The following is a 27,609-nucleotide window of genomic DNA, read 5'->3' on the forward strand; positions in this document are numbered from 1 at the left end:
ACCTTGGGAAACTGACTCTACCAAAGGAGGGATCTCGGGACTATAGCGACAGGTACCCGCCGCGAACAGGTATAGTGCAGGGTACACAGTGCAGCAGCTCCCTTTGAAAACGGCAGGCATCCTCGGCGCTGGGCACACAGTGGCGCTGAACGAATGTGGGCTCCCGGTCCCGCTGGGAGAGAGCTCAGCCCTGCCCTAGTCCTGCGCGCTCCGGGAAATACAATACCTGGAAGGAAGCCTCCGAACTCTGTACCCCGGAACCGAAACGTGCTGGGTACTAGAAGAAAACCTATCGCCGTCACCCGATCCTGATTTGCGGGCAAACTCTTTCCTCAACGCCAGGGAACTTTTCTGGAGGATCGCGGGAAAGGCTGGTTAGGAGGGCTCAGAACTCACGGCTGTTCCTGGTGCCTTAGTATGGGACGCAACAGGCTTAGTTATGTCACTCACGCCGACCTTCTATCCCAGACCTTTCTTCTGGTCGTGTCCTTTCCAAAACCCGGAAAAAAAGGCCGAGGGAGCCCAGCGTGCATGGCCAAAGGCAAGCACTACATGCCCCAGGAGACCTCGCGGCGAGGGTCGTGGACTAGACTTGGCATACGCAGTTTGGGGGAATTCTGGGTATTGTAGTTCCTCATTGAGAGAGACTTGGGTAGCACGTCTTGCTGCTGCTGCTAAGTCACTTCAGTCGTGTCCGACTCTGTGTGACCTCATAGACCAAAGCCTACCAGGCTCCCCCGGCCCTGGGATTCTCCAGGCAAGAACACTGGAGTGGGTTGCCATTTCCTTCTCCAAGCACGTCTTAAACCATTCTAATTACAGGTCCTTGTTGTTTAGTCTCCAAGTCGTGTGGTACTCTTTTGTGACTGCATGGACTATAGTCCACCAGGCTCCTATGTTCATGGGATGGATTTCCCAGTCGGAATACTGGACTGGGATGCCACTTCCTCAGGAGCTTTTTCTGACCGAGGGATGGAACCCGCGTGTCCTGCATTGGCAGGTGGACTCTACCGCTTAGCCACCAGGGAAACCTTTAGGGTACTTGTTTCTCAACTATAAGAGGTTTTCTCCTAGTCCATGAAACACTGATGTTTTAATAACATACAATATAAATGAATATTTAGAAAAGTGAAATCTGAAAACTTAAATGTGGAAAAGACATGTGCAGATTTTTATTTATTGTATTCAACATGTATGGAATAGCTATGGAGTGGCTATAAAAACATCAAAACTTCTCTCCATTTCTGCACTGTGTCATGGCAGACAGGTACCAGTTCTAGACCACAAATTTTTTAAACAGCTTTATTGAGAAATTATTTACACACCATACATTCACCCATTCACAGTGTAAAATTCAGTGACTTTTTGTAATTCAGAGTTGTGGAACATCACCGCAATCAATTTTTGGCCTTGTGTTATCTTGAGGAAGCTTAACAGGGATTTTGTTCTAGATTGTCTACTATGAGGAATTTACTGGGCATCTTAATAAATTTTATCTAGAAGGCAGAAAGAATGAAGCTAAGTCAAAGCTGGGATTGGTAAAGAAGCAGCCACAACAGGTGGATGTTTGGTCATTTTTTGTGGTTTGGACAATACTGTTTTTTGTCTAAGTTCAAGGATGATTATGGTATGGTCTTGTTTTGGTGTTGATGCATCAGTCAGAAAGTGGCCTTGTTTCATGTTGGTATTCTGTGCAGTTGTTATGTTCAGCTAGAAATACCAAGGCTAAGCTATGAGTGCCAGACCAGCTCCCAGCAACAATAGCCCTAAATGATAGTGACAGTCTTCTTTACGGTCCAACTCTCACATCTATACATGACTACTGGAAAAAACATAGCTTTAATTATATGAACCTTTGTTGGCAAAGTGATGTCTCTGCTTTTTAATACACTGTCTAGGTTTGTCATCGGAGAAGGCAATGGCAAGCCACTCCAGTACTCTTGCCTAGAAAATCCCATGGATGGAGGAGCCTGGTAGGCTGCAGTCCGCAGGGTCGCTAAGGGTCAGGCACGACTGAGCAACTTCACTTTCACTTTTCACTTTCATGCATTGGAGAAGGAAATGGCAACCCACTCCAGTGTTCTTGCCTGGAGAATCCCAGGGATGGGGGAGCCTGGTGGGCTTCCGTCTGTGGGGTCACACAGAGTCGGACATGACTGAAGTGACTTAGCAGCAGCAGAAGCAGGTTTGTCATAGCTTTTCTTCCAAGGAGCAAGCATCTTTTAATTTTGTGGCTGCAGTCACCATCTGCAGTGATTTTCATCTGCAGTGATTTTGGAGCCCAAGAAAATAAAATCTGTCACTGTTTCCACTTCTCTATTTGTCATGAAGTGATGGAACTGGATGCCAGGATCTTAGTTTTTGTAATGTTTTCCTGATGGCTGAAACTCAAGGCAATACACTCTAATCTAATCATGCAATGTCAAGGCCCTGGAGTATGTTGGAATTACACATAAGGAAGGTAAGGTCCTGACTGACTATATGGAGGAGAGTTGCCCTTTGATCTGGCCCACTCACCAGACCTATTATTTAAGAGAGAAATAAGTCCTTTGTTCCTTAAGCCACCATATTGTTGGAGGTAATACTTCCTTTTACTTGCAAGAGCTTCCTTCTTGGAACAATAAATCATGTCAAATTTATTTGCGAAAGTTTTGGATTTCAAAGACTATTTATCTTTCAACATGTTTGGGACCCAGCAAAGCACACCAGTTTTTCATTCAAGTAAGGACATCTGGATAAAGAAAGCAACTACTACAGTCTAAGAAAAGATGTGGCTGATGGGACTTTAGTTCCCTGACCAGGGATTGAACCCAGGGTCCCAGCAGTGACAGCGCTAGAGTCCTAACCACTGGATCACCAGGGAATTTCCCCCCAAAACAACTCTTCTTAGGAAAAGAATAGTGAAAACTTTGTCATAGTTCACCACCATCCACCAGTCTTTGAACTGACATTTGTAAAACTGCTTCAAGACTTCTTTCAGGAATCCTCTAAAATGTGACCATTTATAATGTATACTATATCTAAGTAATTATTAATACTTTACTATTAAATAATTCTTCAGTCACTTCACATAAAAGTCTATCTCTCTAAGAAAAAAGTATATCCTGGAACAAATTAGTAATACTACCTTTGCACACCTCTAAATGTTAACTATGGTATAATCTGTACTATATCCTCAAAGATTGTCTCTAACTGAATGGATGAGAAAGAGAGAAACTACACCAATATCATAGCAATGTTACATATTACCTCTACAAGTAGAAATCTAAGAAATGAATCTGTATATCACAGCTAAATAAAAGTATATTCTTGGAATCTGAATTAACAAAAATCAAACCAATGCTTAAAAAAATCTATCTCAATATAGTGTTCACTATAAATTAAAATTTTAAAGGTACTAAAGAATTGTCCTCATCACTGCAAAGTGTGAACTCAATAACCTCTAAATCGTTTGAAGATGAGTATGACGCTACTTTTCTGCAATGAAAGCAATGGCTTAAAGTGGCCAGGATTGTCCTCTCAGTTTTACAGCTAATAAAACCGGTGAAGACCCTTAAGTGTACCTACCACATGCTCAGGTGTTGTTGATAATTACTAATTTACCAAAGATAAAGGAGTGAAAATTTTAAATGACTGTAACTTTATTTTCATACAATAATAAAATCTAAGTCCTCTGTTTCCTTTTGTTTGTTTTTACAGAAAAACAGATTTATTGTAAGGAACTGGCTTACAATTGTGGGGGCTGGAAAGTCTGAAATCTGTAGGGTGGGTAAGCAGGCTCTAAGTGCACACAAGAGTTGATATTGCAGTCTTGAGTTTGAAATCAACACAGCAGGCCATCATGTTGGAAACCCAGGCAAAGTTTCTATAATGCCATCTTGAGGCATAATGCGTTCTTTCTTAGGAAATCTCAGCCTCTGTTCTCAAGGCCTTAAGCTGATTGGATGAGTCCGACCCTGCTTTAAGTCTTGGAATTGTAAATGTTTATCACATCTAAAATATACCGTGGGAACCACATCTAGACTATTCTTTGACCAAATAACTGTGCACCATATCCTAGCCAAGTTGACACATAACACTAACCACCACAAGGGAGCTGTTTTCTTTAAAACACATGGCATATCTTCATAATGACTGCCCTCAACTCCCCTGAATATCAGGGGGGATTATTATACTTCTAACAATCTAGAAAATCCCATGGATGGAGGAGCCTGGTAGGCTGCAGTCCATGGGGTCGCTAGGGGTCGGACACGACTGAGCGACTTCACTTTCTCTTTTTACTTGCACACATTGGAGAAGGAAATGGCAACCCACTCCAGTGTTCTTGCCTGGAGAATCCCAGGGACGGGGGAGCCTGGTGGGCTGCAGTCTATGGGGTCACACAGAGTCGGACACGACTGAAGTGACTTAGCAGCAGCAGCAGCAACAATCTAGGAACTCTTAACCTCTCGAAACAATTACATAGCAACATATGTCCTAAATAGTGTTCTCCCCAGAAAGCACTGGATTTGGAGTCAAAGCCTTACTTTGGAATTTAGGAACAATGTATCTTTATTGAGCCTCAATTTCTTTATCTGTGAAACAAGGATAATAACATATCATGGGGTTGCTATGAGAATATTTTTAAAAGAAAACAAAGGCCGTCAATGTCCTCTATAATTTCCTCCTTTCTTCAAATAGCACTTTGTTCATTTCTTTTTTTTTTTTTTTTAACGTGTGTCACAGCATTAACTAGAAGCTGACCTGGGAAGCTCTTTGAAAGTAGGGTCTCCTTCCCAATACCAGGGCAGAGGCTCAGTGTTTATAACTGAAGCACTTCATTTCACGAATGACTTGGCATTCTAACGGTTACAAACACTGTCAATCAACTTACACAGAAACCATTAAGCTACCTATGGGCCAGGCATTTAACTCGCTCCAAAATCCTGGAACTCCAGGGAGGCTAAGGCAACACAAGCAAGGGATCACCAGAAGACCCGGGCCGCCGAGCAGTGACGTATTTCCGGCGCGACGTTTCCCCTCCACGCCAGGCCTGGGCTCTGGGGGGAGGGAGGCGGTTAGTGGTCTTTAGCGCCTTTTCTGGCGGCGGTAGATTTGAAGCGCTTTACGGGACCGGACCCCGGGAAGAGGAGACTGGACTGGTGCAAGTAGGTGGCGCAGGGCCTGTGTTGTTTCGGTGCCGTCCCTTGCAGCAGTGCCGGGGTGCGAGAGCGGGAAGGGCCCTAGCAGAGGGGCGGAGCCGGCGCGATAGGCCCAGACCGACTTAACCGTCTTCCTCTGAAGATATCGGGGCTGCCCGATCCCAGAGGGGCCCCCGAGGGTCGTGGCGCTAGCTTTGCAGCAGGTGCTGCTGGAGAGGGCTTCCAGCCGTGCCTTCCGGACCTGGAAAATGGCCCTCCCCCTGCCAGCCCCCGCCCTCCCTGCTCGGGCGCACGCCTCCCTCCCTGACGCATTTTGCCGCACAAGCTGTAATATGGCGGCAGCGACGGTGGCCTGAACTCTAGGGAGCCGGGGTGATTTGGATGCTTCAAAACCGTAAGACCGAGCACGAATGCGGGGTAGGTGGGAGGATAGATGGGGAAACGGGACGCGTTACCTGCCATCCTGTCAGATTAGGGGTGGAGAGTGGCAGGCGAGGAGCCTGGATCTCAGGGGTTAAGATTAAAACGAAGACAGGCTTTCCCCCTGCTCCGACCTTTTCCTCTCTTGGCGACTATCTTGCGTAGTGTAGTGGCACAGGCCACTTAGTTCTCCCCAAACTCCCTCCAATCCAGGCTTTTCCCTTCTTATCCCAGAACTGACTCCAAGTTCTCCCACGTTACCGAAGAACTGTGAGCAGCGCAGGCCTTTTAGGAGGAATTACTCTTGGAGGAAGGTGATGGCTTCGGAATTCCAAATGCTTCGGGGGAAGTGTGCGAATTTGGCTCCTCTGTAGTCTTTTAAGGTGCTGAATCGAGGTCCGCAGGAATGGGAAACTCTTAGTCATTTTGAAAATGTTATAAAAGCACCATTTTGTGCATTGATTTTCATTTCTTCCCACAGTAGTACTTTATGCAGGACCAAGTGTTCGCAGTAGTGGTCAGAAATGCGTCCAAGGAACAATTAAACGTTGTGAAAATTAGGGGGTACGGTTAATTTTCAGTAGCCAAAACCAGATAGAAAAAGTGAGTCTCTGGATTACCGTTTGGCAAAGAATGGCCAGTTTGTGCAGATGATGGAGAGGGGGCGTGTGTAAACAGTTTTGAAATCGCGGTATAAAATGCAGAAAAGGTACCGACATCTAGAATGGCTGTTTCTCTAATTCATGTTTTTTATATATGCGAATATTTACTCTTTTTATCCCCCCTCCTTTTTTTTTTTTTAGTTTAATCATTTAAGATGGGATCTTCTCTATAAGGAATTACCTACATGTGTTTTAAACAGAGCTCTCTTTACCTTAACATTTTTTTTATGATTCAAGAGTATTGGTGTCCTGAGATCCTAGTGGCGTCTTGTCTTGTAGTAGGATTCTGTGCCTTTTTAAAAATTTTGTTTACTTTTTAAAGTTTTTTGCTTTTGCGAACTTTTGTCAGGATTGCCTTCCCCTGTTGTCAGGAGTGTACAAGTAAGCAAACTTACAAGGTTAGAAATTTTGAGTTCTTTTCTGATCCGGCCATCTTTTTGAACCTCAGTTTTTTTTTCATCTATAAAATTATATTCTAATTTCAGTCTGTTATCAAGCTGTAGGCTTCAAAAAGTAAATATTCAGCTTTGTTAAAATTCTGTGTAAAATTAGCTTTAAGTAAGAGCTCAGTGGTTCCCCTATGAGTGAAAAGCATACATTACATTTATTGTGACTTATTAAAGGCCTTTCATTTTTGGTGCTTGATACTGTGGTCTTGCAGTATCAGTGTTCTTTAGGTAAAGTCTTTATTCTTTTGATATTTTGCATATTTTAAATTAGATTTCCTGTCAGGCAGCATCCTTTCTCCCATACATCGGGAAATTGTTAATAGTTTCATAGTAGGATGAACTAGTTCTTTTAGTTGTCAGGACACCATCTACAGTTCTTCAAGTGTTGCTCTTTTAAGAAGTATACGTTGATGTTTTCCCTTTTTTATTTATAGGCTGTTTCAACAGGATTAGAATGTATTATTTATTCTGTGTATCCTCATGTACTAAGGTGTCTTGTTATATGTAGTTGGAATCCATAGATAATTAATTCAAGTTATTTGAAGAGTTTATTGCAAATCTCTCTGCTACACAGTTTTTTTTTTTTCTTCTTTTTTGTCTTTAATATTAGTGCCAGTTTTTAGTTTTCATTTAAATGTCAGTGGTTTTGACCTGGTTTAATGAATATATGGTCTCCATAAGAACTCTGTATATTTTTATTTCTGTAAGGCAAATCTTGCATCTTGAAATACACTACAGGCAGTGTTATAAATTCTCCATATACTGTAACTGGGACTTTGTACCACACAGGAAATGTTTTACACTTTGTTTTAGTTTGAGTAGTGGCTTAAAATGATTACCAGCTTGTTCTTGGAATTTAATTATGTCATACTTATGGGTATCAATTTTTTATATTGAAATGGTTATTTTTAAAGCATGAATGATTCCTTAACCTGCTTTTTAAATTGCATGAAGCCTGACTGTATATATTAATAAGCTACTGTTAATTGTGCATAAACTTTTAAGGAGATCCAACCAGTCCATTCTAGGGGAGATCGATCCTGGGTGTTCATTGAAGGGACTGATGCTGAAGCTGAAACTGCAATACTTTGGCCACCTCATGCGACGAGTTGACTCACTGGAAAAGACTCTGATGCTAGGAAAGGTTGGGGGCGGGAGGAGAAGGGGACGACCGAGAATGAGATGGCTGGATGGCATCACCGACTCTGTGGACATGAGTTTGAATGAACTCCGGGAGTTGGTGATGGACAGGGAGGCCTGGCCTGCTGTGATTCATGGGGTCACGGAGAGTCGGACAGGACTGAGCAACTGAACTGAACTGAAGGTTTATTCATAATTAAATCTTTGCATCATGGTCACTTGATAAAAAGTAAAATTATGTAACCGTTATCTGGAATATTTATGAATAAACTACTTTCTTTATTTTAATTGGAGGATAATTACAATATTGTGATGGTTTTTGCCTTACATCAATATGAATCAGGTTATAAGCTACTTTCCACAGTAAAGCTATAATCTTAACCAGAAAACTCTTGCTTTTTTTTTCCCACTTGTGACTTTGAGCCAGTCACTTCAACTCTGTAGTCTTGTTCCCAAGTCTATACAGTTAGAAGATTGGACCAGATTACGTGTTCCCTTCAAACTTCAAAAGTCTGTGATTTTTTATTTAGGAGTTACTGGATTAAATAACACACTGCCAGGATGGTTTGGTTCTATCTCTTGAGGCAGTGGGTAAGTTTATTGGTATAAGTAAGAGCTTAGATAACTGCAGGTACAATATTAAGAATATTAGCAGAGATTTCCCGGTTGGTATATGCTTTTTAGTTTGGCACTGGCATAGTTGTACTAGATTTTTATGTCTCTCAGATTGTACGTGCAGTAAGTTATTTAACTTCAAACTTGGCATCATTCCAGCTTTTCTCTTTTAAGTTTTCTGAAGGATTTAGGAATTTAGTAAGTGCCTGAAAGTGAAGTGAGTTAGTTGCTCAGTCGAGCCTAACTGTTCGTGACCCAGGGAGTTCAGCCCACCAGTCTTCTCTGTCCTTGGAATTCTCTAGGCAAGAATACTGCAGTGGATAGCCATTCTCTTCTCCAGGGGATCTTCCTGACTCAGGGCAAACCCAGGTCTCCTGCATTGCAGGCAGATTCTTTACCATCTGAGCCACCAGGGAAGCCCTACCAACTGCCTGTACACTGTTAATCATGTTTTTACCAGTGCAGAGGTTTGTGACTATCAAAGACACTAAGGGAAAAGGAACTATATGGAAGATCATATTGCCTTTTCTGACACCCCAGAATGTCAACTTATTTGTATATTAGTTCACTAACAACCTGACATTCATAAATGTATTTAGATATCTTTTAACCAATCTGTTTTTATTTCTCACTTGATTTCTGTGAACTACATTAAGGTAGAGAGTAATGTAAAATGTGATGTTAGATTGCTATCTTTGAAAGTCTTAGTTAGTTTAACTTAATATGATTGCACTTAGAGGTGCAAGTCTTCGATGAAAATTGCTACCTGTTTTATTAAACAGATGAGAACTTCCCATCTTTATTTCTTGGTCTTGAACTGAAAATGCTCTCTCTTATAGTGGATTCTGTTTAAAGAAAAGAAAATAGACACTTTGTTAACAGAATGCAGCCCCAGTGGGCATATCTAAAGGATAAGCTCCTTTCATTTGTAGAATAGGCTGAGAGGATTTACTCGCTACAGATACATATTAGCAATACTCCATGTGGGAAGCAGCACACGTGGGAGAAAAGGCACTGAGTAAGTCTTCTGTCAAGCCTTAACTAGTGTTCTGTTTGGCTGTGTAGTGCTGGACCCGGCATTGTGCTTGGTGTTGAAGATAGAGTTTGAGTTCAAGGAGTTTGTTATTGTTTAGTTGTTTTGTCTGACTTTTTTGCGACCCTATGGACTGTAACCCGCCAGCACCTCTGTCCATGGGATTCTCCAGGCAAGAGTACTGGCGTGGGTTGCCATTTCCTTCTCCAGACAAATTTATGATAATGAAAAGAAAATTCAACAAACAATCATTTTAACTTCAGAGAGTCAGGGTGAAATTCCTAGAGTGTACTTTGGTTGTGTTCAATCTTTAAGGACAATTAGGAATTAACCAAGGGAATCAGAAAGTGCAAAGACTTGCTTGTCATTGCAATAGTTAAAGAGTATTTATATTTACTATTTCCGTTTTCAAGACTTAGTACTCTGCAGACTCCCTCAGACTGTGTGAAACTTCCAAGTAATTCTTGGAATTTTGAATGTAATTGTATGTAATGAAGAATGTAATAAAGTCACTGCATTATTTATTGCCTAATTACAAATTTCACTTTCACTTCGGGGCTTCCCTGGTGGCCCAGCTGGTAAAGAATCTTCCTGCAATGCGGACGACCTGGGTTCAGTCCCTGGGTCTGGAAGATCCCCTAGAGGAAGGCGTGGCAACCCACTCTAGTACTCTTCCCTGAAGAATCCCCATGGACAGAGGAGCCTGGTGGGCTACAGTCCACGGGGTTGCAAAGAGTTGGACACAACTCAGCAACAAAGCACAATTACAAATACCATGTTTTTTTACTATATGCTTTAATAATTGGTTGCCTATGTCCTTCTGCCCCCCCACCTCCAACCTTCACTTTAGGTGAATATGGAAATTATTTCATGTCTGAAGCTACAAGATTAAACTTTTTACTTATGAATTTGTTTCATCTCTGATATTTTTATGAAACATATTTGTTGCAGAAGTTCCAGGTGGAGCAGTGGTAAAGAATCCACCTGCCAGTACAGGACACGTAAGAGACACAGATTCGATCCCTGGGTCATGAAGATCCCTTAGGGTAGAAAATGGTAACCCACTCCCGTATTCTTGCCTGCAAAATTCCATGGACAGCGGAGCCTGGTAGGCTGCAGTCAGTCCATGAGGTCACAAAGAGTTGGACACAACTGAACGCAAGAGCACATGGCATATCATACATCCTAGCATTTAATATTTTGAAAATTTATTGCATTATATATTATTGACATATTAAAGTGACTATGATACTGTTGAGAAATAAGAATATTTGTAATTCTATCTGCTTAGAAGAAACTTAAAAAATATACATTAAAATGTTAAAAATTATGGCTTATTTTACTCAACTTTTTTCATGAGCTTGTTAGCTCTACTGATTATCTTTTAAAGTATTTTCTTTATAAATAAAATAAATGGAAGTAAGTATCAAATACTCAAGATTTCTGAGGGAATCAGGCAGGTGAGGTGAATGCAAGAGCTCAAGTAAATGGTAAATGGTAACAGCTAACATGCAGTAGTGGAAACTAGGTCAGACTGGAACATATGTACCTCATCTAGTGGGGTATACTATGCTGATTGCTGTACAGGAATGGGGCATGTTGCTCAATACGATGATTTTTTTTAAAGAAAAAATTCTAGCTGCATTTTACAGGAATAGCTGCAACTCATTTAGATTAAACAACTATGCAGTGAACAGTTCACCTGCAGATTATTGCTCTGCAAACTTTCTTTGTGAACTATTCTTAGGAAATTCATGACTTATTTTATTGAAAATTGCATAGGCTTGAAAATTGTGTAGACTTGATTTTTGTCCTGAATTGTGTTTTTGGTATCTGTCCGTATTGTTTTCTCTTTGCATACCTGCCAAGTTGCTTCAAGTATGTTTGACTCTGTGCAACCCTATGGACTGTAGCCCACCAGGCTCCTCTGTCCAGGGGGTTCTCCAGGCAAGAATACTGGAGTGGATTGCCATGCCCTCCTCCAGGGTTCTTCCCAACTCAGGGATCAAACCGCATCTCTTACATATCCTGCATTGGCAGGCAAGTTCTTTACCACTAGAGCCACCTCTTTACTCCTTAAAAAGAAAAAAAAATTGACTAGATGTTTCTGTTGCATTTTTTAGATATTGTAATAACAGGAAATCATGATTAAAGAGGGAATACTATATCCTATTTCTGATTAGATAAAATTTTATATCAGTAGTTAGAGACATAGCATTGAGCCATCTTTGTGTCATCGTTCTTCATTAGCTGTTAATGTTAGAACATTTACATACTTAAGATATAGTGCTTTTAATAATAATTTGCTATCTTTCATGTTTCTTAAATTTAAAGCATATTTGATTTGTTATTTCAAGATACCATTTGAATCTGTTTCTAAGAAAAGTATCCCTGTGTGGTGTTACCTAAATGCGTATTATAACCACAGAGAGACATGTACCTTATAACCTTAGATTGTATGTACATTTTTTATTATATTTTGAATTTTTTATTTGTAATAGCAGTTATGTTTATTAAAGAAGTAGAAAGTACAGTGAGGCAAAAACACTCTTCAGTGGTTTTTTTGTAATTGGAATGTAGTTGACTTACAGTGTTGTGTTCGTTTCTGTGATTCACATACAGTGAAGCAGTTACATGCATACATGCATATATCCCCACTCTCCAGTCTTAAAGCCGAATACTGTAGTGATTATTTCCTGTCAGTCTTTTTTTCCCTTTTTGTACATCTTTGAATTGAAGGAGTAGTTTATGTGATTATAATAATATTGCATTATTGTTTTATATCTGGAGTATTTTTAACAAATTATGAGCATTTTCCAAATTATTGATCACTGTAAGCATTGCTTCAACAACTGTGATATTTTGTTCAACTAGAGATCATAATCTTATCATTTTTCGTAATACTGAAAAGGTTACTTCAGATAGTATAAAAGGAGCACTAACGTGGCCAACTTTATGCATGAAGGCTTTCTAAGATAGTTCCTTACAGTAGATTCCCAGCAATTGGATTTTTAAGGTATAAATCAGTTTGAGGTATAAACAGTTTTTACATAAATTTCCAGAGGATTTGCTTACTGTATTGGGAATTATTCTTTTAAAAGATCTCTGCTATTTTAATAAGCAGAAAATTATCTCATTTTGTTAGTATTTCTTTAAAAATATTTTCCTGATTATAAAATTTTACCTGTTGAAGAAAATTTGGAAAACAGAAATACATAAAAATTACCCTTAAATTCATGACCCAGATATTATCAGGGTTAATATTTTGCTGTAAATCCTTTTAAGTGTAATTGACATATAACTTTAAATTTGTTTCAGTTGTACAACATGATCACAGTGTATATGATTATGTGTGTATAATTCGCTGTGTGTGATTGATGGTGGTGGTGCTTTAGTCACTTAGTCATGTCCAACTCTTGCGACCCCGTGGGCTGTAGCCTGCCAGGCTCCTCTGTCCATGGGATTCTCTGGGCAAGAATACTGGAGTAGGTAGCCATTCCCTTCTTCAGGGGATCTTCCTGACCCAGGAATCAAACCCTGGTCTCCTGCATTGCAGGCAGATCTTTACCTACTGAGCTATGAGCGAAGCCCATGTGTATGTGATTATGTGTATATATTGCAAAATGATCACCATAGTAAGTCTAGTTAATGTTCACCTCACATACAAAATTTTTTTTTCATTGTGACAAGATCATCTGTTTAACAACTTTCAAATATAGAGCACAGTATTACTGGCCATGCTGTACCCTATATTCCTGGGGCTTCCCAGGTGGTCCTCGTCATGCAGTGCAGGAGATGTAAGAGACATGGGTTTGATCCCTGGGTTGGGAAGATCCCCTGGAGGAGGGAATGGCAACCCACTCCAGTATTCTTGCCTAAAGAATCCTGTGGCCAGAGGAGCCTCGTTGTCTATAGTCCATAGGGTCAAGAGTCGGACCAACTAAAGAGACTTAGCATGCATGCAAACACACTGTTTTCTTGGGACTTTATAAGTTCAGATGGGGGGGGGTTGTTTTGTGATTCCATGTATGAGATTGTACAGTATTTGTTTTTCTCTGCCTCTTTTTACTTAACACAATGCCTCTGAGGCCCATGCATGTTGTCACAAGTGGAAGGATTTTCTTCCTTTTTTGTGACTAAATAATATTCCTCAATGTGTGTGTGTGACACATTTTGTTTATCCACTTATCAGGGGACACTTAAGTTGTTTCCATGTCTGTAAGTAATGCTGCATAATTCATGATTCGTTAATATTTTGATGTAACTCTTATTTTTCCTTTTAGTTTTATTGAGGTATAGCACTGTGCAAGTTTAAAGTGCATAGCATAATGAATTGACTTACACATTGAAGAATGATTGCCACAATACGTTCAGTTTAACATCCACCATCTCATACAGATACAAGGGAAAAAATGATGCTTTTTCCTTGTGATGAGAACTTTTAGAATTTTATTCTCTTAGCAACTTTGAAATATACCATACAGCAGTGTTAACTGTGTTAGCAATGTTGTATATTACATCCCTCAGTCAGTTCAATTCAGTTCATTTCAGTCGCTCAGTCGTGACCGACTCTTTGCGACCCCATGAATCACAGCACGCCAGGCCTCCCTGTCCTTCACCAACTCCCAGAGTTCACTCAAACTCATGTCCATCGAGTTGGTGATGCCATCCAGCCATCTCATTCTCTGTCATCCCCGTCTCCTCCCGCCCCCAATCCTTCCCAGCATCAGAGTCTTTTCCAGTGAGTCAGCTCTTCACATGAGGTGGCCAAAGTATTGGAGTTCCTAGGAGTTACTTATGTTATAACTGAAAGTTTGTACCTTGTGACCATTTCATCCAGTTCCCTCACACCTAGCCCCCCTGCCTCTGGTAACCGTAAATCTGATATCTTTCTCTGAGTTCGGTGTGTTTGTGCATGTGTGAATGCATGTTTCCCTGAATATATTTTAAAATTTACTTTCAGATTCTACATACAAGTAAGATCATACAGTATTTATCTGTCTGACTTAATTTCACTTAGCTTATTGTCTTCAAGGTCCAACCATGTTGTTGCAAATGGCAGAATTTCCTTTTTTCACTGAATGATATCTTTTTTATGTGCATTTGATATGTGTAAAATTGGAATCTTACAGATAATATGGCTTGCTAACTTGCTTTCTTTCACCTAATATATTATGAATAGCTTCTCATCCATGAGTGGTCTTTGATAATTTTTCTTTTTCAGTTTTATTTTTAAAGAAATTTTAATGGTAGTATTAGTGTGCTTTAGTATTAGTAGTGTCATAAAGTTGAAAAGTTACACAGTAAAAAAAATCTTTCCCAGCTACCCATTGCCTTTCCCACCAGATGCGTCTGTATTAGACAAAACACATTTTTTAAAAGTTCTTTTGAAAAAATACAAAGAAAATATACCATATACGTTTCTGTAGTTTGTTGTTGTTGTTGTTTGTTTTTTTGTTTTACTTAAAAGGGCTGGGAGATAGCAGATAACCAGCTTCTTCATTCCTTTTTATAGCCAGTAACTTGTATGGAGATCATGTGATTTATGTCTCTTCCTCCTTTATGTACAGTTAGGTTTATAGCCTTTTAGCTATTACAAATGATGGTGCCTTGTATGACCTTGTACATACCTTATTTCGCGAATGATATATAAATTTTTCGGAATAGGGTTATTGAGTCAAAGGGTCGTTAATGCATTTGTAATGTGTGTTGTCACATTGGCAAAGGATTATCAAATTTACCCCTTTGCTAGCGTCAGTAATAGATGAGGTCAGTATTTTTTATTTCCTTCAATCCAATTGGTGAAAAATGTTACCTCTGTTATTTTAACATGTAAGAATATGATTTCCAATGCCTAGATGAATACCTTCCATTTCATGATGATATCGTTTATTTAACCAATTTCTTTTACTATACAACTTCTTTTTTTACTGTTATAAAAAGCACTACTGTGACAGTATATATGAATTTTTTTACCCTTAAAATCCTTTTCACTACATAATTTTGCTATTTTTTTCACTTAAACATTTTTTCCATGTTATATTAAAAATTATAGTTTCATAAGCAGCGTAGCAGTCCATCATATGAATATTTCTTAATTTACTTGTCATGTTAGACATTTAGGTTATTTTTTTGTTTTATTTTTTATAGAAGTATAGTTAATTTATAATGTGTTGGTTGCAAGTGTACAGCAAAGTGATTCAGCTGTGTGTGTGTATTCTTTTTCAGATTCTTTTCCATTATAGATTATTACAAGATAATAATTCATTCTTTTTATGACTAATAGTCCCTTGTCTATATACCACATCTTCTTTATCCATTCACATATCGACCAACATTTAGGCTGCTTCCATGTCTTGACTGTTGTAAACACTGCTGAAATGAGCATGTATCTTTTTGAGCGGTGTTTTTCTCTGGTTTTATGCCCGGGAGTGGGATTGCTGGATCATTTGGTAACTCAGTTTTTAGTTTTTTTAAAGAACCTGTATACTGTTTTCCATAGTGGCTGCACCAGTTTACATTCTCATCAACAGTGTAGGAGAGTTCTCTTTTCTTTGCAGCCTCTCCAGCATTTGTTGTTTGTAAATTTTTCCAAAATAATTTTATTTATTTTTGGCTGTGCTGGGTCTGTGATGCACTGGCTTCTCATTGCAGTGGCTTCTTTTGTTTCAGCTCCTGTACTCTAGAGCATACTCTCTGTAGCTGGGGCACTTGGGCTTAATTGCTCCAAGGGAGGTGGGATTTTCCCAGATCAGGGATCGAATGCGTGTCTCCTGCATTGGCAGGCAGATTCTTTACCACTGAGCCACCAGGGAAGCCCTGATTTTTTGATTATGGCCATTCTGACTGGTGTGAGGTGATACCTTGTTGTAGTTTAGATTTGCAATTCTTTTAACAATTAGCGATATTCAGCACCTTTTCATGGGTGTTTCGGAACATCTGTATGTCTTCTTTGGAGAAATGTCTACTTAGGTCTTCTGTCCTTTTTTTTTTTTTTTTTTTTTAAATTTTTTAGGCTGTATGAACTGTTGCTGCTGCTGCTGCTAAGTCACTTCAGTCGTGTCCGACTCTGTGTGACCCCATATTCGCTGGTGGTTCAGACGGTAAAGCGTCTGCCCGCAATGCAGGAGACCAGGGTTCGATCCCCGGGTCGGGAAGATCCCTTGGCGAAGGAAATGGCAACCCACTCCAGTACTGTTGCCTAGAAATTTCCATGGATGGAGGAGCCTGGTGGGCTACAGTCCATTGGGGTCACAAAGAGTCGGACACGACTGACTGACTTCATTTTCACTTTCTTTAAAAAGATTTTATTTTAAATGACTGCCTTTAGAGACATTCAAAGAGTTTGAATTACTAAAGTGTTAAAGGTTAGAATGATTATGAATATATTCTTGGTCTACAGTGCCAAGTTGCTTAGCAAAAGTTTTCATGCTGTTTATATTTTTTATTTCATTTTTTTATGAATTGTTTGTTTATATTCCCTTGGGTAGCCTTTGTGCTTTTAATTGTTTCCTGCATGGACCCTACGGTCCTCAAGGAGGGGAAGAGGGACAGTGAGAGGGCTTCTTTTGGTTGTTACATGGACTGATATTTATCAGGACCAAAGGTGCTTTATGTTCTACAGTGAATAGGATGGGCCTTGCCAGTGTTTTACAGTAAGGAAACTAGCACATCATGTTTGGAAATATTTCCCCCAATTTTTTACTTTCTAATTTCCCTTTGAAAAATAGAAATAATACATTTTTTCATGAAATCAAATCTGTTTGTCTCCATTATTTATTTTTTATTATTTGTTAATCAGTCACTAAGTCGTGCAATCCCAAGGACTGCAGCACACTAGGCTGCCCTATCCTCCACTATCTCCTGGAGTTTGCTCAAGTTCATGTCCACTGAGTTGGTAATGCTATCTAATTGTCTCATCTTCTCCCCACCTCCTTCTCCTTTTGCCTTCAGTTTTTCCCAGAATCAGATCTTTTCCAGTGAGTCAGCTCTTCGCATCAGGTGCCCAAAGTATTAGAGCTTCAGCTTGAGCAACAATCCTTCCAATGAATATTCAGGGTTGATTTCCTTTAGGATTGACTGGTTTGATATCTTTGCAGTCCAAAGGACTCTCAAGTTTGTCTCCATTATTTATTTCATTGTTAGTGAACCTGAAAAGTTATTTAACATCCAAAGTTTATTTAGGTAAATACTCATGTATTTTTCCTTGCTTCCTTTGGAGCAAAGGTACCCTTCCTTTGGAGGGGTACACAGTTTTGTGAAAAGAAAAATAATTTCCTGAGATCTTCTAGATTTAAATATGAAACAACAGTAGTAAACCTGAAAGTGAAACACTTAAAAAATGCGTTAAGTCTTGAATGCTCTTTTGAAGAGTTACTTTTACAGGTCTGAATTTGTTATAGAAAACTTGGAAAATGAGAAAACTAAAACAGAAATCGTCTGTGATTCTTTCACTTAGAAATAGGCTCTAAGTATTTTCACATATTTTCTGCTATTTTACTTTGAAGATATGTCTTTTTTTAAATTGGAAACTAATATGTGAACATATTCTTGTTCCAAAAATTCAAACATTAAAGACCCTCATTGACTTCCATCCTATGCCTGTACCCCTACAGAGTACTTACTGTTTGAAGTTTTGGTATTTATCTCAAGACTTTTCTTTCTGTGGAAGCAGAATATTATTTTAGGGTATTAAAAAAAATACTTGAGTGAGACTTTATTTTTTCTTTTCACCTAAACAGGTGTTTTGGATAGTGTGCTTAAAGACTTTTTAAACTGTATATAGTGTATAACATGTGTATACCACAGTTTACTCAGATATTATTCCATTTGGGGACATTTTGGGTGTTTCCTTTTAATTATTGTTATTGCAGTGTTGCAGAAAAGCATTCTCACACATGCCTGTTCTTCCTTGTATGTTTATTGATTTATTAAGTATTGTGTTCCTGCCATAATCAAGTACTGTTTGAGGCACTTCGGAATTAAGAGGGGAGCAAAACTGAGAAGGTCTCTCACATCATGAAGCTTATATTCTAGTAAGAGGAAAATACATAAAAACTTAAAATATCAAGTAGCAATAAATGCTAGGAAGAAAAGTAGAGAACAATAAGGGAACATAAAGTGCTGGAGGATAGGGCCTGCTTCTGTGAATATACTGGCAAAGAATGATTTCCATGAGGAGGTGATACTTGAGCACTGACTTAAGTGGAGACATGAACCTTGTGAAGATCTGGGGTAAGAGCATATTCCTCAGAGGGCATAGTAAATGTAAAAGACTTGACAAAGAATAGGCCTTGGCTGTTTGGTCTTCCCAGGTGGCACAGTGGTAAAGATTCCACCTGCCGATTCAGGAGATGTTGATTCGATCCCTAGGTTGGGAAGATCCCCTGGAGAAGGGAATGGCTACTGGAGTGGCCAGTATTCTTGCTTGGGAAATCCCATGAACAGAGGAGCCTCATGGGCTACTGTCCGTGGGATTGCAGAGAGCATGACTGAGCATGTACATGCACACTTTTGAAGAACAGTAGGATCTCCAGTGTGGCTGAAGCCAACTTGGGAATGTTCCATAAAGTTGTAGAGATCAATATAAACTGAAGTATTTAGAACCATGCTGTCCAGTACAGTAGCCACCAGCCACGTGTGGTTATAGAATATTTGAAATGTGGCATAAACACGAATTTCTGGAAATTCCCTGGCGGTCCAATGGTTAGAACCTGACTCCTCTGCTGCAGTGGCCCAGGTCTGATTCCTGGTCAGGAAACAAAGATCCCACAAGCCTCGCAGTAAGACCAAAAAAAAAGCTCAATTTCCAAGACTTGGTAAAATGGCAAATCATTCCATTATTCTTGCCTGGAGAATCCCGTGGGCAGAGGAGCCTGGCAGGCTACAATCCATAGGGGTTGCACAGAGTCAGATATGACTGAAGCAGCTTCGCACAGGACAGTAACAGAAAGAGAATGTGAGTTATCATTAATAGCATGCTATGTTGATTATATGTTGAAATAATATTTTGGACATACTGAGTTCAATAAAATTTATGTTTTCTTCAGTGGTAGCAGCCGGGTTGGACGATGAGAAAATCAAAGGTAGAGAAATGAGAATTTTATTTTTTAAATAATATTTATTTACTTTTGGTTGTACCGGGTCTGCCCTGCTGCTCAGGCTTTTCCCTGGTTGTGGCAGGTGTGGGGCTACTCTTAGCTGTGGTGCACCAGCTTCTTCTTGCAGTGGGTCCTCTTGTTGTGGAGCGCTGGCTCCAGGGCATGTGAGCTCAGCAGTTGCAGCTCCTGGGCTCTAGAGCACAGGCTCAGTAGTTGCGGTGCATGGGCTTAGTGCTCTGCAGCATGTAGGATCTTTCTGGATTAGGGATCGAACCAGTGTCTCCTGCATTGGAAGAGACACCAGGAACCCGAAGAATTTTGTTTTAGATAAAGTTTTAACAAAGTTTTACTTTGTTTTAACAAAGTAAATTTAGTGTAACGTAACAGTGTTCTTGCCTGGAGAATCCCAGGGACGGGGGAGCCTCGTGGGCTTCCGTCTAGGGGGTCACACAGAGTCGGACACGACTGAAGTGACTTAGCAGCAGCAGCAGCAGCAGCAACATACAATGGCAAGCCACTCCAGTACTCTTGCCTAGAAAATCCCATGGATGGAGGAGCCTGGTAGGCTGCAGTCCGTGGGGTCGCTAAGGGTCGGACACGACTGAGCGACTTCACTTTCACACATTGGAAAAGGAAATGGCAGCCCACTCCAGTGTTCTTGCCTGGAGAATCCCAGGGACGGGGGAGCCTGGTGGGCTTCCGTCTATGGGGTCACACAGAGTCGGACACCACTGAAGTGACTTAGCAGCAGCAACATACAAAGAAACTACACAAATTCTAAGTGGAGTTTAATGTTTTCCGAAAGTAAACTTACCCATGTAAGCAGCACTTAAACAACAGCAAAAAAAAAAACAAAAAAACAGAGCAAACTGCTATCCTAGTAGCTTCCACTTATATTCCTAACTCCGTAAATTAGTGATGCATTTATTGTGATTTCAAAGTCTCAGAATTATAGGATTGTTTACAGTGTGCCTTAGAATTGAGAAATGTGGAAAATCATCAAAGATTTTATCTAAAAGATTAATGGTATTAGGAATTACTTTCTAAGCTTTCATAACGTTTACCTGTTTTTCAAATAAGGAGTTTTTAAGAACATGGTAAATACGAAATCAACTGTAATTGTAAATTATTTGGTATGTTTTGGGCCGTGCTATCTATACTATACTCTTTTTCTGAGAATGGAAATCTTTGGGATATTGTGGCTAAACAGCTAACTTTAGAAGTTTTTTATGGAGGAAAATAAATCTCTAAATTTCCTCTTTTTTTTCTGCCTCCAGATTTAGAGAATTTAAGAAGGCCTGCACAAGTTATTTAGAAGATAAAAGATAATCAGGTACTGTCAGTAATAATTTAATATTTTTCTTTGAGATAAGATAGTTTCCTCAGATTTATGGATCCAGTGTATTCTCAACTTCAGATGTGCATACACTGAAATTTTATACAAATAAAAATGCAACAAACTTAGCAAGCTATTAAAATTAATAAGTTTTGTTTTATTGTTTTCAGGAAGTCTGTGTCTGTAATCTTCCTGGAGGATTGAAAGACCTCTTTTTGTTTCATATGAAACTAATTTTAGTTTGTTTACTTAATGTATATATTGTATTTTAGAAATAAAAGTGGAGGAGGTTGCAGAAAAAGTAGTTTGTACCCCCCCCTTTTCCATACAGTAATGAATAAATACATATGATTTGTATTTTTCAAATTGTTGGTGATTTGGGCAGTCTTCCATGCTTTTATTGTTGACTGTTCTTATCTGTGGTTGTGGTGTGTGTAAAATTGATAAGGAATGGTGGTAGATAATATGTACCTATATGTTTAATAAAATTTTGTAAAACTAAATACACATAAATGAGTACCGCTAGAACTGGGGAAATGTGGATTGTGTCAGCATTGTTTATGCTTTTTACCCTACAGCTGTGCTATTATACTATAATTTTGTAAAATGTTACCGTGGTGGAAACATGTATCTCTGTGTATTATTTCCTATAACTCTGTGAATCTATAAAAATATCACTAGATTTAAAATATCATTTATTGCTTACTGAGCTACTAGCTTAAGACATAATTTTTGCAAAAGCATAAACATTTCAGTTAGTCTCTGTTTTGAACAGATAAACAGATTTTTATAGTTCATTGTTTTGAATGCTGTTTTTACTAAGTACCTTTGTTTCTTCTGCTTTTCACTTTACCCTGTCACTCTCCACCAGGTATTACAATTTGGAGGAAGTCCTTAAATGCTATGCAAACAATGTCTTAACTAGTTAGCTATCTGCTCTGTAGATAAAACTTACATAGAGTATCTCACTTATTGATGTTTTTGTCTGCATAAGATAGATCAGTATAGGCTGTTGTTCATGATCAAAAAATAACTTCATATGTAAAATGTAATGTATTTTTACTCTTAATCTACCATATATATAACTATTGTTAAAGTAGTCCACTTTCTTTTTTGCTTGAGGAATTATTTTTAGGAATTTGAATGTTTTTCTTTTTAAAACTCCACTGTTTTAATCAAAATTTATTTTTGTTTTCTAGAGCAAAAAGATTGGATCAGTTTGTCCTTGATTTTTCCCTATTTCAAGGTAACCTGTCTCTAGTTCACTAATCATACAGACTTAATACAATTTTCTGTTTGAGGTGGCAGTCTATATTTGGTTTTTAAAATAGAAATTGTGTTATATAATGGCTAAACCTTTTATGTCTTTTCTACAAGATGTGGTCTAATCTTTCAAAGAAAATAATCATGTAATTTATGTCGTGGAAGTAAATATTAAAATAAATTCAGACAACATTTCTTGTTTATGCTCCACAGAGTTTTGTTTTCTCTTCAGAAATTTATGAAAAATCTTTGCTGTTTTAATGTGTTTGCCTGAAACTATTTTACTCAGATTGAAGTATTGACGCCATGGGAATAAAGGTTCAGCGTCCTCGGTGTTTTTTTGACATTGCTATTAATAATCAACCTGGTAAGGAGATTAATGTCCCTATTTAACATTTATATATGAATATTTAATATTTTAAATTATCTTTACATGAAGAAATATAAACCAGTTACCTTCTTTTTCAGCTGGAAGAGTTGTCTTTGAATTGTTTTCTGATGTGTGCCCCAAAACATGTGAGAACTTTCGATGTCTTTGTACAGGTTTGTTGACAATTTCACTCACCCTAATAGTTTCAATTTAACACATTTTAGATTTTTTTCATGCATTGTATTTTTCTTTCTCAGCATGCTGATTTGCAGCATTGACTAGACATGAAAGTAATTCTTAGACATAGTAATTGTACTAGGATTGTATCATAGATTGATTTTTCCACTCACTAGAAAAGCATGGGTGCTTTTTAAATTAATTTTTAAAAGAATTCCTGAGAGGAGTGAAAATTCTGTAGCTTAAAGAAGTCTTTATAGATCAAGAAAAATAATTTTTTATTTATTCATTTTATTTAAATTTTTCTTTCAGTTTTATTGAGATGTAATTGACATATATCACTGTATGAGTTCAGGTGTGCAGCATAATGACTTGATTTACATACATCATAAAGTGGTTATCGCATTAAATTTAGTTAACATTCATCATCTCATATTACAAAATAAAGTATGGAAAAAAATTTTTTCCTGTGATTTCATTGTTAATATTGCTTTAAAACTATTTCCTTAATTTCTTTTCTGCTTAATAGCCTACTAATTTTTCTTCTCTTTAGGCGAAAAGGGGACAGGGAAATCAACTCAGAAGCCATTACATTATAAAAGTTGTCTCTTTCATCGAGTTGTCAAAGATTTTATGGTTCAAGGTGGTGACTTCAGTGAAGGTAAGACTTTAATTCTTACCAAACAAAATCAAATACTCTTTGTTTATAAATTTATATTCTTATGTACATGGGTCTGAAAGTTAGACAAGTCTCTGGAAGTACTGGTCCAATTTTCTTCTCAGCCCACTTAATCTTTTGGTCAAACAAAAGTACTGGAAGTTCCTTTGCAGTCCAGTGGTTGGGATATGGAGCTTTCACTGCTGAGGGCCCAGGTTCAGTTCTTGGTTGGGGAACTGAGACTCCACAAGCTGCCTGACATGGCCAAAATCAAAATTAGAACAACTCGTAGAAATAGACATAAAGGAGGAAAAACGTAGGAAAAAATTTCATCTTTGATTCGTGAATTAATTTCAGAAATTTGCTTTTAGATAAAAAAAACATTGGCTTCCCTGGTGGCTCAGTGGTAAAGAATCATCTGCCAAAGAGGGGGATACAGGTTCAATTCCTAGGTCAGGAAGATCCCCTAGAGAAGGAAGTGGCACCCCACTCCAGTATTCTTGCCTGGAGAATCCCATGGCCAGAGGAGCCTGGCAGACTACAGTTTATGGGGCCACACAAGAGTCAGACACGACTTAGCAACTAAACAACAACAACAAAAACCACTATATATCTCTTAGTAGCCTATCTGTGTTCATGTTTGATTTTGTCACATCCAGTTATCTTTTACTACAGTATAGTTTTTACCTCCTTTCTTTTTGTAAAAGTACTGAAATTGTTTTTAAAGATACTTTGAAAGCTACTAGTAATTTCTGTTAAAGGACCTACACAGTCATTAGAATCTGAACAGTCTTTTTTTCTACAGATATTAATAGGCTTTGTCATACTCGTATTGTTGTATCAGAGAGGAGAAAAACTTGGGATCTTGTCAGTATTATCTTTTATGATTTGCTGTGAACCTTTGAGTATTGTTGGTATAAAGTCATTCAGGTACCTACTTTGTAAGAAGCATTTTGTTTAGGAATGCTTCAAGGAAATTACTGACCTAAGAGTCCATGCTTTTCATTCTTAGGAAATGGACGAGGAGGGGAATCCATTTATGGAGGATTTTTTGAAGGTAAAAATATTTATGTTTAAATTAAACATTTAATGTTTACTTTAAATTAAAAGCTTGATCTTAATCTTTATTAAAAGAGAGATTCAGCTGTATTTCTCAGTGATAATACCAATATTTTTGTGTGTCCATTTTTCTATGAAGATTTTAAAAAAATCTTTGATGTTCTAAATTTGGCTGTAATGTTTTTCCCAAATTTAAGTTTCTCTGTGGACTTTCTATTAATGTGAAGATCATTTGAAAGACTCTATAAACATGTGGTTGTGGAATTAATTTCATATTACCCATCTTTAACTTTTGGGAGTCAGTGAAATTTCACGTTTTACCTGCTTTTTTCTTGTTCTAATACAAGATTGGAAGACAATCTGTTTTCTTTGCAATAAGCTGTTTTTCTCTATCAATAGCAGAAATTAAGTTAATGAGTGCCTCTGTGTGCTAAAAATAATATTGAATAAGATTGACATAGTATTTGGATTTTATAGAAAATGATTAAAAATTTAAAATATTTTAATATGAAAAGATAGGGGAGGGAATTGGTTAGTATTAGGTTTCTCTTACCCTGACTTTTTAATCTAAATTTTGCTTGGCACTAAAGATCACGTGATAGGAACCCAAGATATATAGAGGAGTGAAAATGAATTTTGAGGGGGAATTTATGCCTATAATGTAACTGAAAACTTTGCTTCTCTATAGATGAGAGTTTTGCTGTTAAACACAATAAAGAATTTCTCTTGTCAATGGCCAACAGAGGGAAGGATACAAATGGCTCACAGTTCTTCATGTAAGAATTTATGATCTGACTTAAAATATCCCTTTTTTGGTGTGTCATTTTTCTGGATTCCTGCTACTGATCACTAATAAGAGAGGGACCTATTATAAGGGGGAGAATTGTTAAAGGTGGAAGAACAAAGAATTTAGCAATACAAAACTGCTAAAGTTTTCAAATGTTGAAAACTTTTGTCAAGAGGACACAGGGGCCAGCTTGAAGGGGTAGGGTTTCCACTGGCCAAATGAAGACAAGTTGAGCATTGATTATTTTGAAAATAAGTAGTGATGATATTGTATTATCAAATAAAATAGAAATCCAGGTGTCCATTTGGAAATAAATAATGAATGAATAAATAAGAAGGGAGAAAGAAAAACTTCCTTAGTAGAATGCAACTAATAAATGTAAAAGAAATCATAGAGTTAGAGATGTCCCTATTTTGCAATCATCTCAGTAGTAATTGATCCAGGAAAAAATTATCTATGGAGGATAAATTAAGGAACAGATTATTTGCAGTGAGTATCTCTTTATAAATTACTTAATTAAAAAAGAGTAAAATACTGGTTGTTCCTCATTTTTCAAAGATTCTGTATTTGTGAATTTGCCAACTCACTAAGTTTATTTGTAATCCAAAGTCAGTACTACTACTGTTTTCCAGTTCTGACCATAAAAAATTGTTACCAGGGCTCATGTCAGCAATTCATGTTTTTTATCATGTTCCATGGGTAAAAATTTGCTCTGCTCTTCAGTAACATAAACTCTTTTGGCCTCAGAAGAATTTAATCTGTCAGCACCATGTGGATTATTTCTGTGTTTTCTATTTCATATTTGTAACTCCCTTCTTCAACCATGAGAAATCTCTCTTCCATTATGTTAAAAAATTCTACTCATTTGTTGAATCCTAGATTTAAAAATTGCCAACCTATAACACTGGGGAAAGTAACGTACTAACTAGAGTTCACCATTTTTAGCAATTTTTGTTTTTAAACTGAGGATATGTAGTTATCGCATTTAAAAGTGACTTTTGTTAGTACTTTCTAGTATAAATTTTGTATGGTTTTATGACTCAAAATATGTTATATTCATTTGTTTCTGATTATATTTCGTTTGTTTTTCCTGCCAGATTGATTTGTTTTTTGTTGTTTTTTTTAAGTTTTTAAAACATTAACATGATTCTAAGAGTCAAAGCAGAGAGAATACCATGGAATTATCACTCCCACCTAACTCTTCACTGCATTTCCATTCCCCAATTTTTCACCCCTTTTTACACCACCTGTCCATATTGGTAACCAGCCTCATTAGTTTCTGGCTTATGTTTCTGTATTTCTTTTTACAAACATAAGCACAGATACACACTTTTTTCTTACTTTGCATTTTTTCTTATACAATAGATAGCATACTGTACATAATGTTTTTCTCTCTTCACATAATGATATATCCTAGAAATCATTTCATATCAGTTCATAGAAATCTTTTTCATTTTTTTCATAAATGCATAGTACTCTTTTGTGTGTGTGTATACTGTAATTTATTCAGCCAATTACCTATGGATGGATGTTCCTGATTTTTTAAACAGAAACAACTTATATCACATTTGTTGTTTAGAATACACAGATAAAAAGGAGAAACAATCCTTTCCCCAAGGGCATCTTTTCATGGAATAAAAATATAGAGTTGCATATACTCTGTAATCAATGTTTGGATGTAATATAAATCTCTTTGTATGTTACTAAATATGAATTAGTAACATTTTAATAGTACATGTTAATCCATTGTTTGAATGTACTATGGTTTTATTTATGTAATCTCAGTTTTGAACATTTTGTTGCTTCTTGTTTTCAAACTGCTCCAGTGAACACTGTTATTATCTATTGTTTGATGCATTTTTAAATTCTTCTATATAAGTGACTGGAAGTTTACTTAGTCAAATATTTATACATGTTTAAGGCTTTACATATATATTGCTGCATTGACTTCCAAAAGGAAGTGCTAATTTTACCAGATCCTCAGCAACACTGTTACCATTTATTTTTATTTTTTAAAATAAAATCCTTCCTGTGCTAACCAAAACCCCTGCGTTAAATTCACATGTATATTCTCAGAATCTTTCTAGTGTTGGTTTCTCCTGACCTCTTTCCAGTTCTGGTTAACTCATCTTTACTTCTTTGTTTTTTTTTTTTTTTACAGAAACAACTTCAGTTTTTTAATCTTTAAAAAAAATATTGTGGTAACATAAAATTTGCTGTTTTAACCATTTGTAACTAAGTCAGTTATATTATTTATATTCACAGAATTGTGCAGCTATCACTGCTGTTTCCAAAACTGTTTCATCATTCCATAGAATAGCCATTTCCCCTTCCACTCAGCCACTTGGTAACCTTTATTCTACTTTCTGTCTCTGAGAATTTGCCTATTCTATATATAA

General features: G+C 37.7%; 2 protein-coding genes across 13 annotated transcripts in view; one reads left to right on the plus strand and one right to left on the minus strand.

Annotated features, from left to right (window-relative positions):
- FASTKD1 (FASTK mitochondrial RNA regulator 1) overlaps positions 1-549 on the minus strand; it is a 34,320-nt gene extending 33,771 nt beyond the window's left edge. The window contains exon 1 of the mRNA XM_055397512.2: positions 227-549. The gene's annotated coding sequence lies outside the window, so the exon portion shown is untranslated. The remainder of the gene's footprint in view (positions 1-226) is intronic.
- Positions 550-4,993: 4,444 nt separating this feature from the next.
- The window catches only part of PPIG (peptidylprolyl isomerase G), a 42,094-nt gene continuing 19,478 nt past the window's right edge, over positions 4,994-27,609 (plus strand). Inside the window, exons 1-9 of one of the 12 annotated variants that reach the window (XM_055398287.2) lie at positions 5,013-5,147; positions 5,796-5,875; positions 20,838-20,893; positions 22,096-22,142; positions 22,373-22,526; positions 22,628-22,702; positions 23,260-23,367; positions 24,377-24,421; positions 25,112-25,199. In XM_055398287.2, coding sequence (XP_055254262.1) covers positions 22,466-22,526; positions 22,628-22,702; positions 23,260-23,367; positions 24,377-24,421; positions 25,112-25,199 — 377 coding nt within the window. In that variant the 5' untranslated portion in view covers positions 5,013-5,147; positions 5,796-5,875; positions 20,838-20,893; positions 22,096-22,142; positions 22,373-22,465. Of the gene's footprint in view, positions 5,148-5,251; positions 5,559-5,795; positions 5,876-19,509; positions 19,546-20,837; positions 20,894-22,095; positions 22,143-22,372; positions 22,527-22,627; positions 22,703-23,259; positions 23,368-24,376; positions 24,422-25,111; positions 25,200-27,609 lie in introns of those variants that run through there. The other 11 variants (XM_055398282.2, XM_055398280.2, XM_088829905.1 and 8 more) reach the window with 11 other exon arrangements.

This window comes from Moschus berezovskii, chromosome 2, assembly GCF_049115385.1.
Source record: "Moschus berezovskii isolate FMDL1 chromosome 2, NW_MosBer_1.0, whole genome shotgun sequence".
Lineage (NCBI taxonomy): Eukaryota > Metazoa > Chordata > Mammalia > Artiodactyla > Moschidae > Moschus > Moschus berezovskii.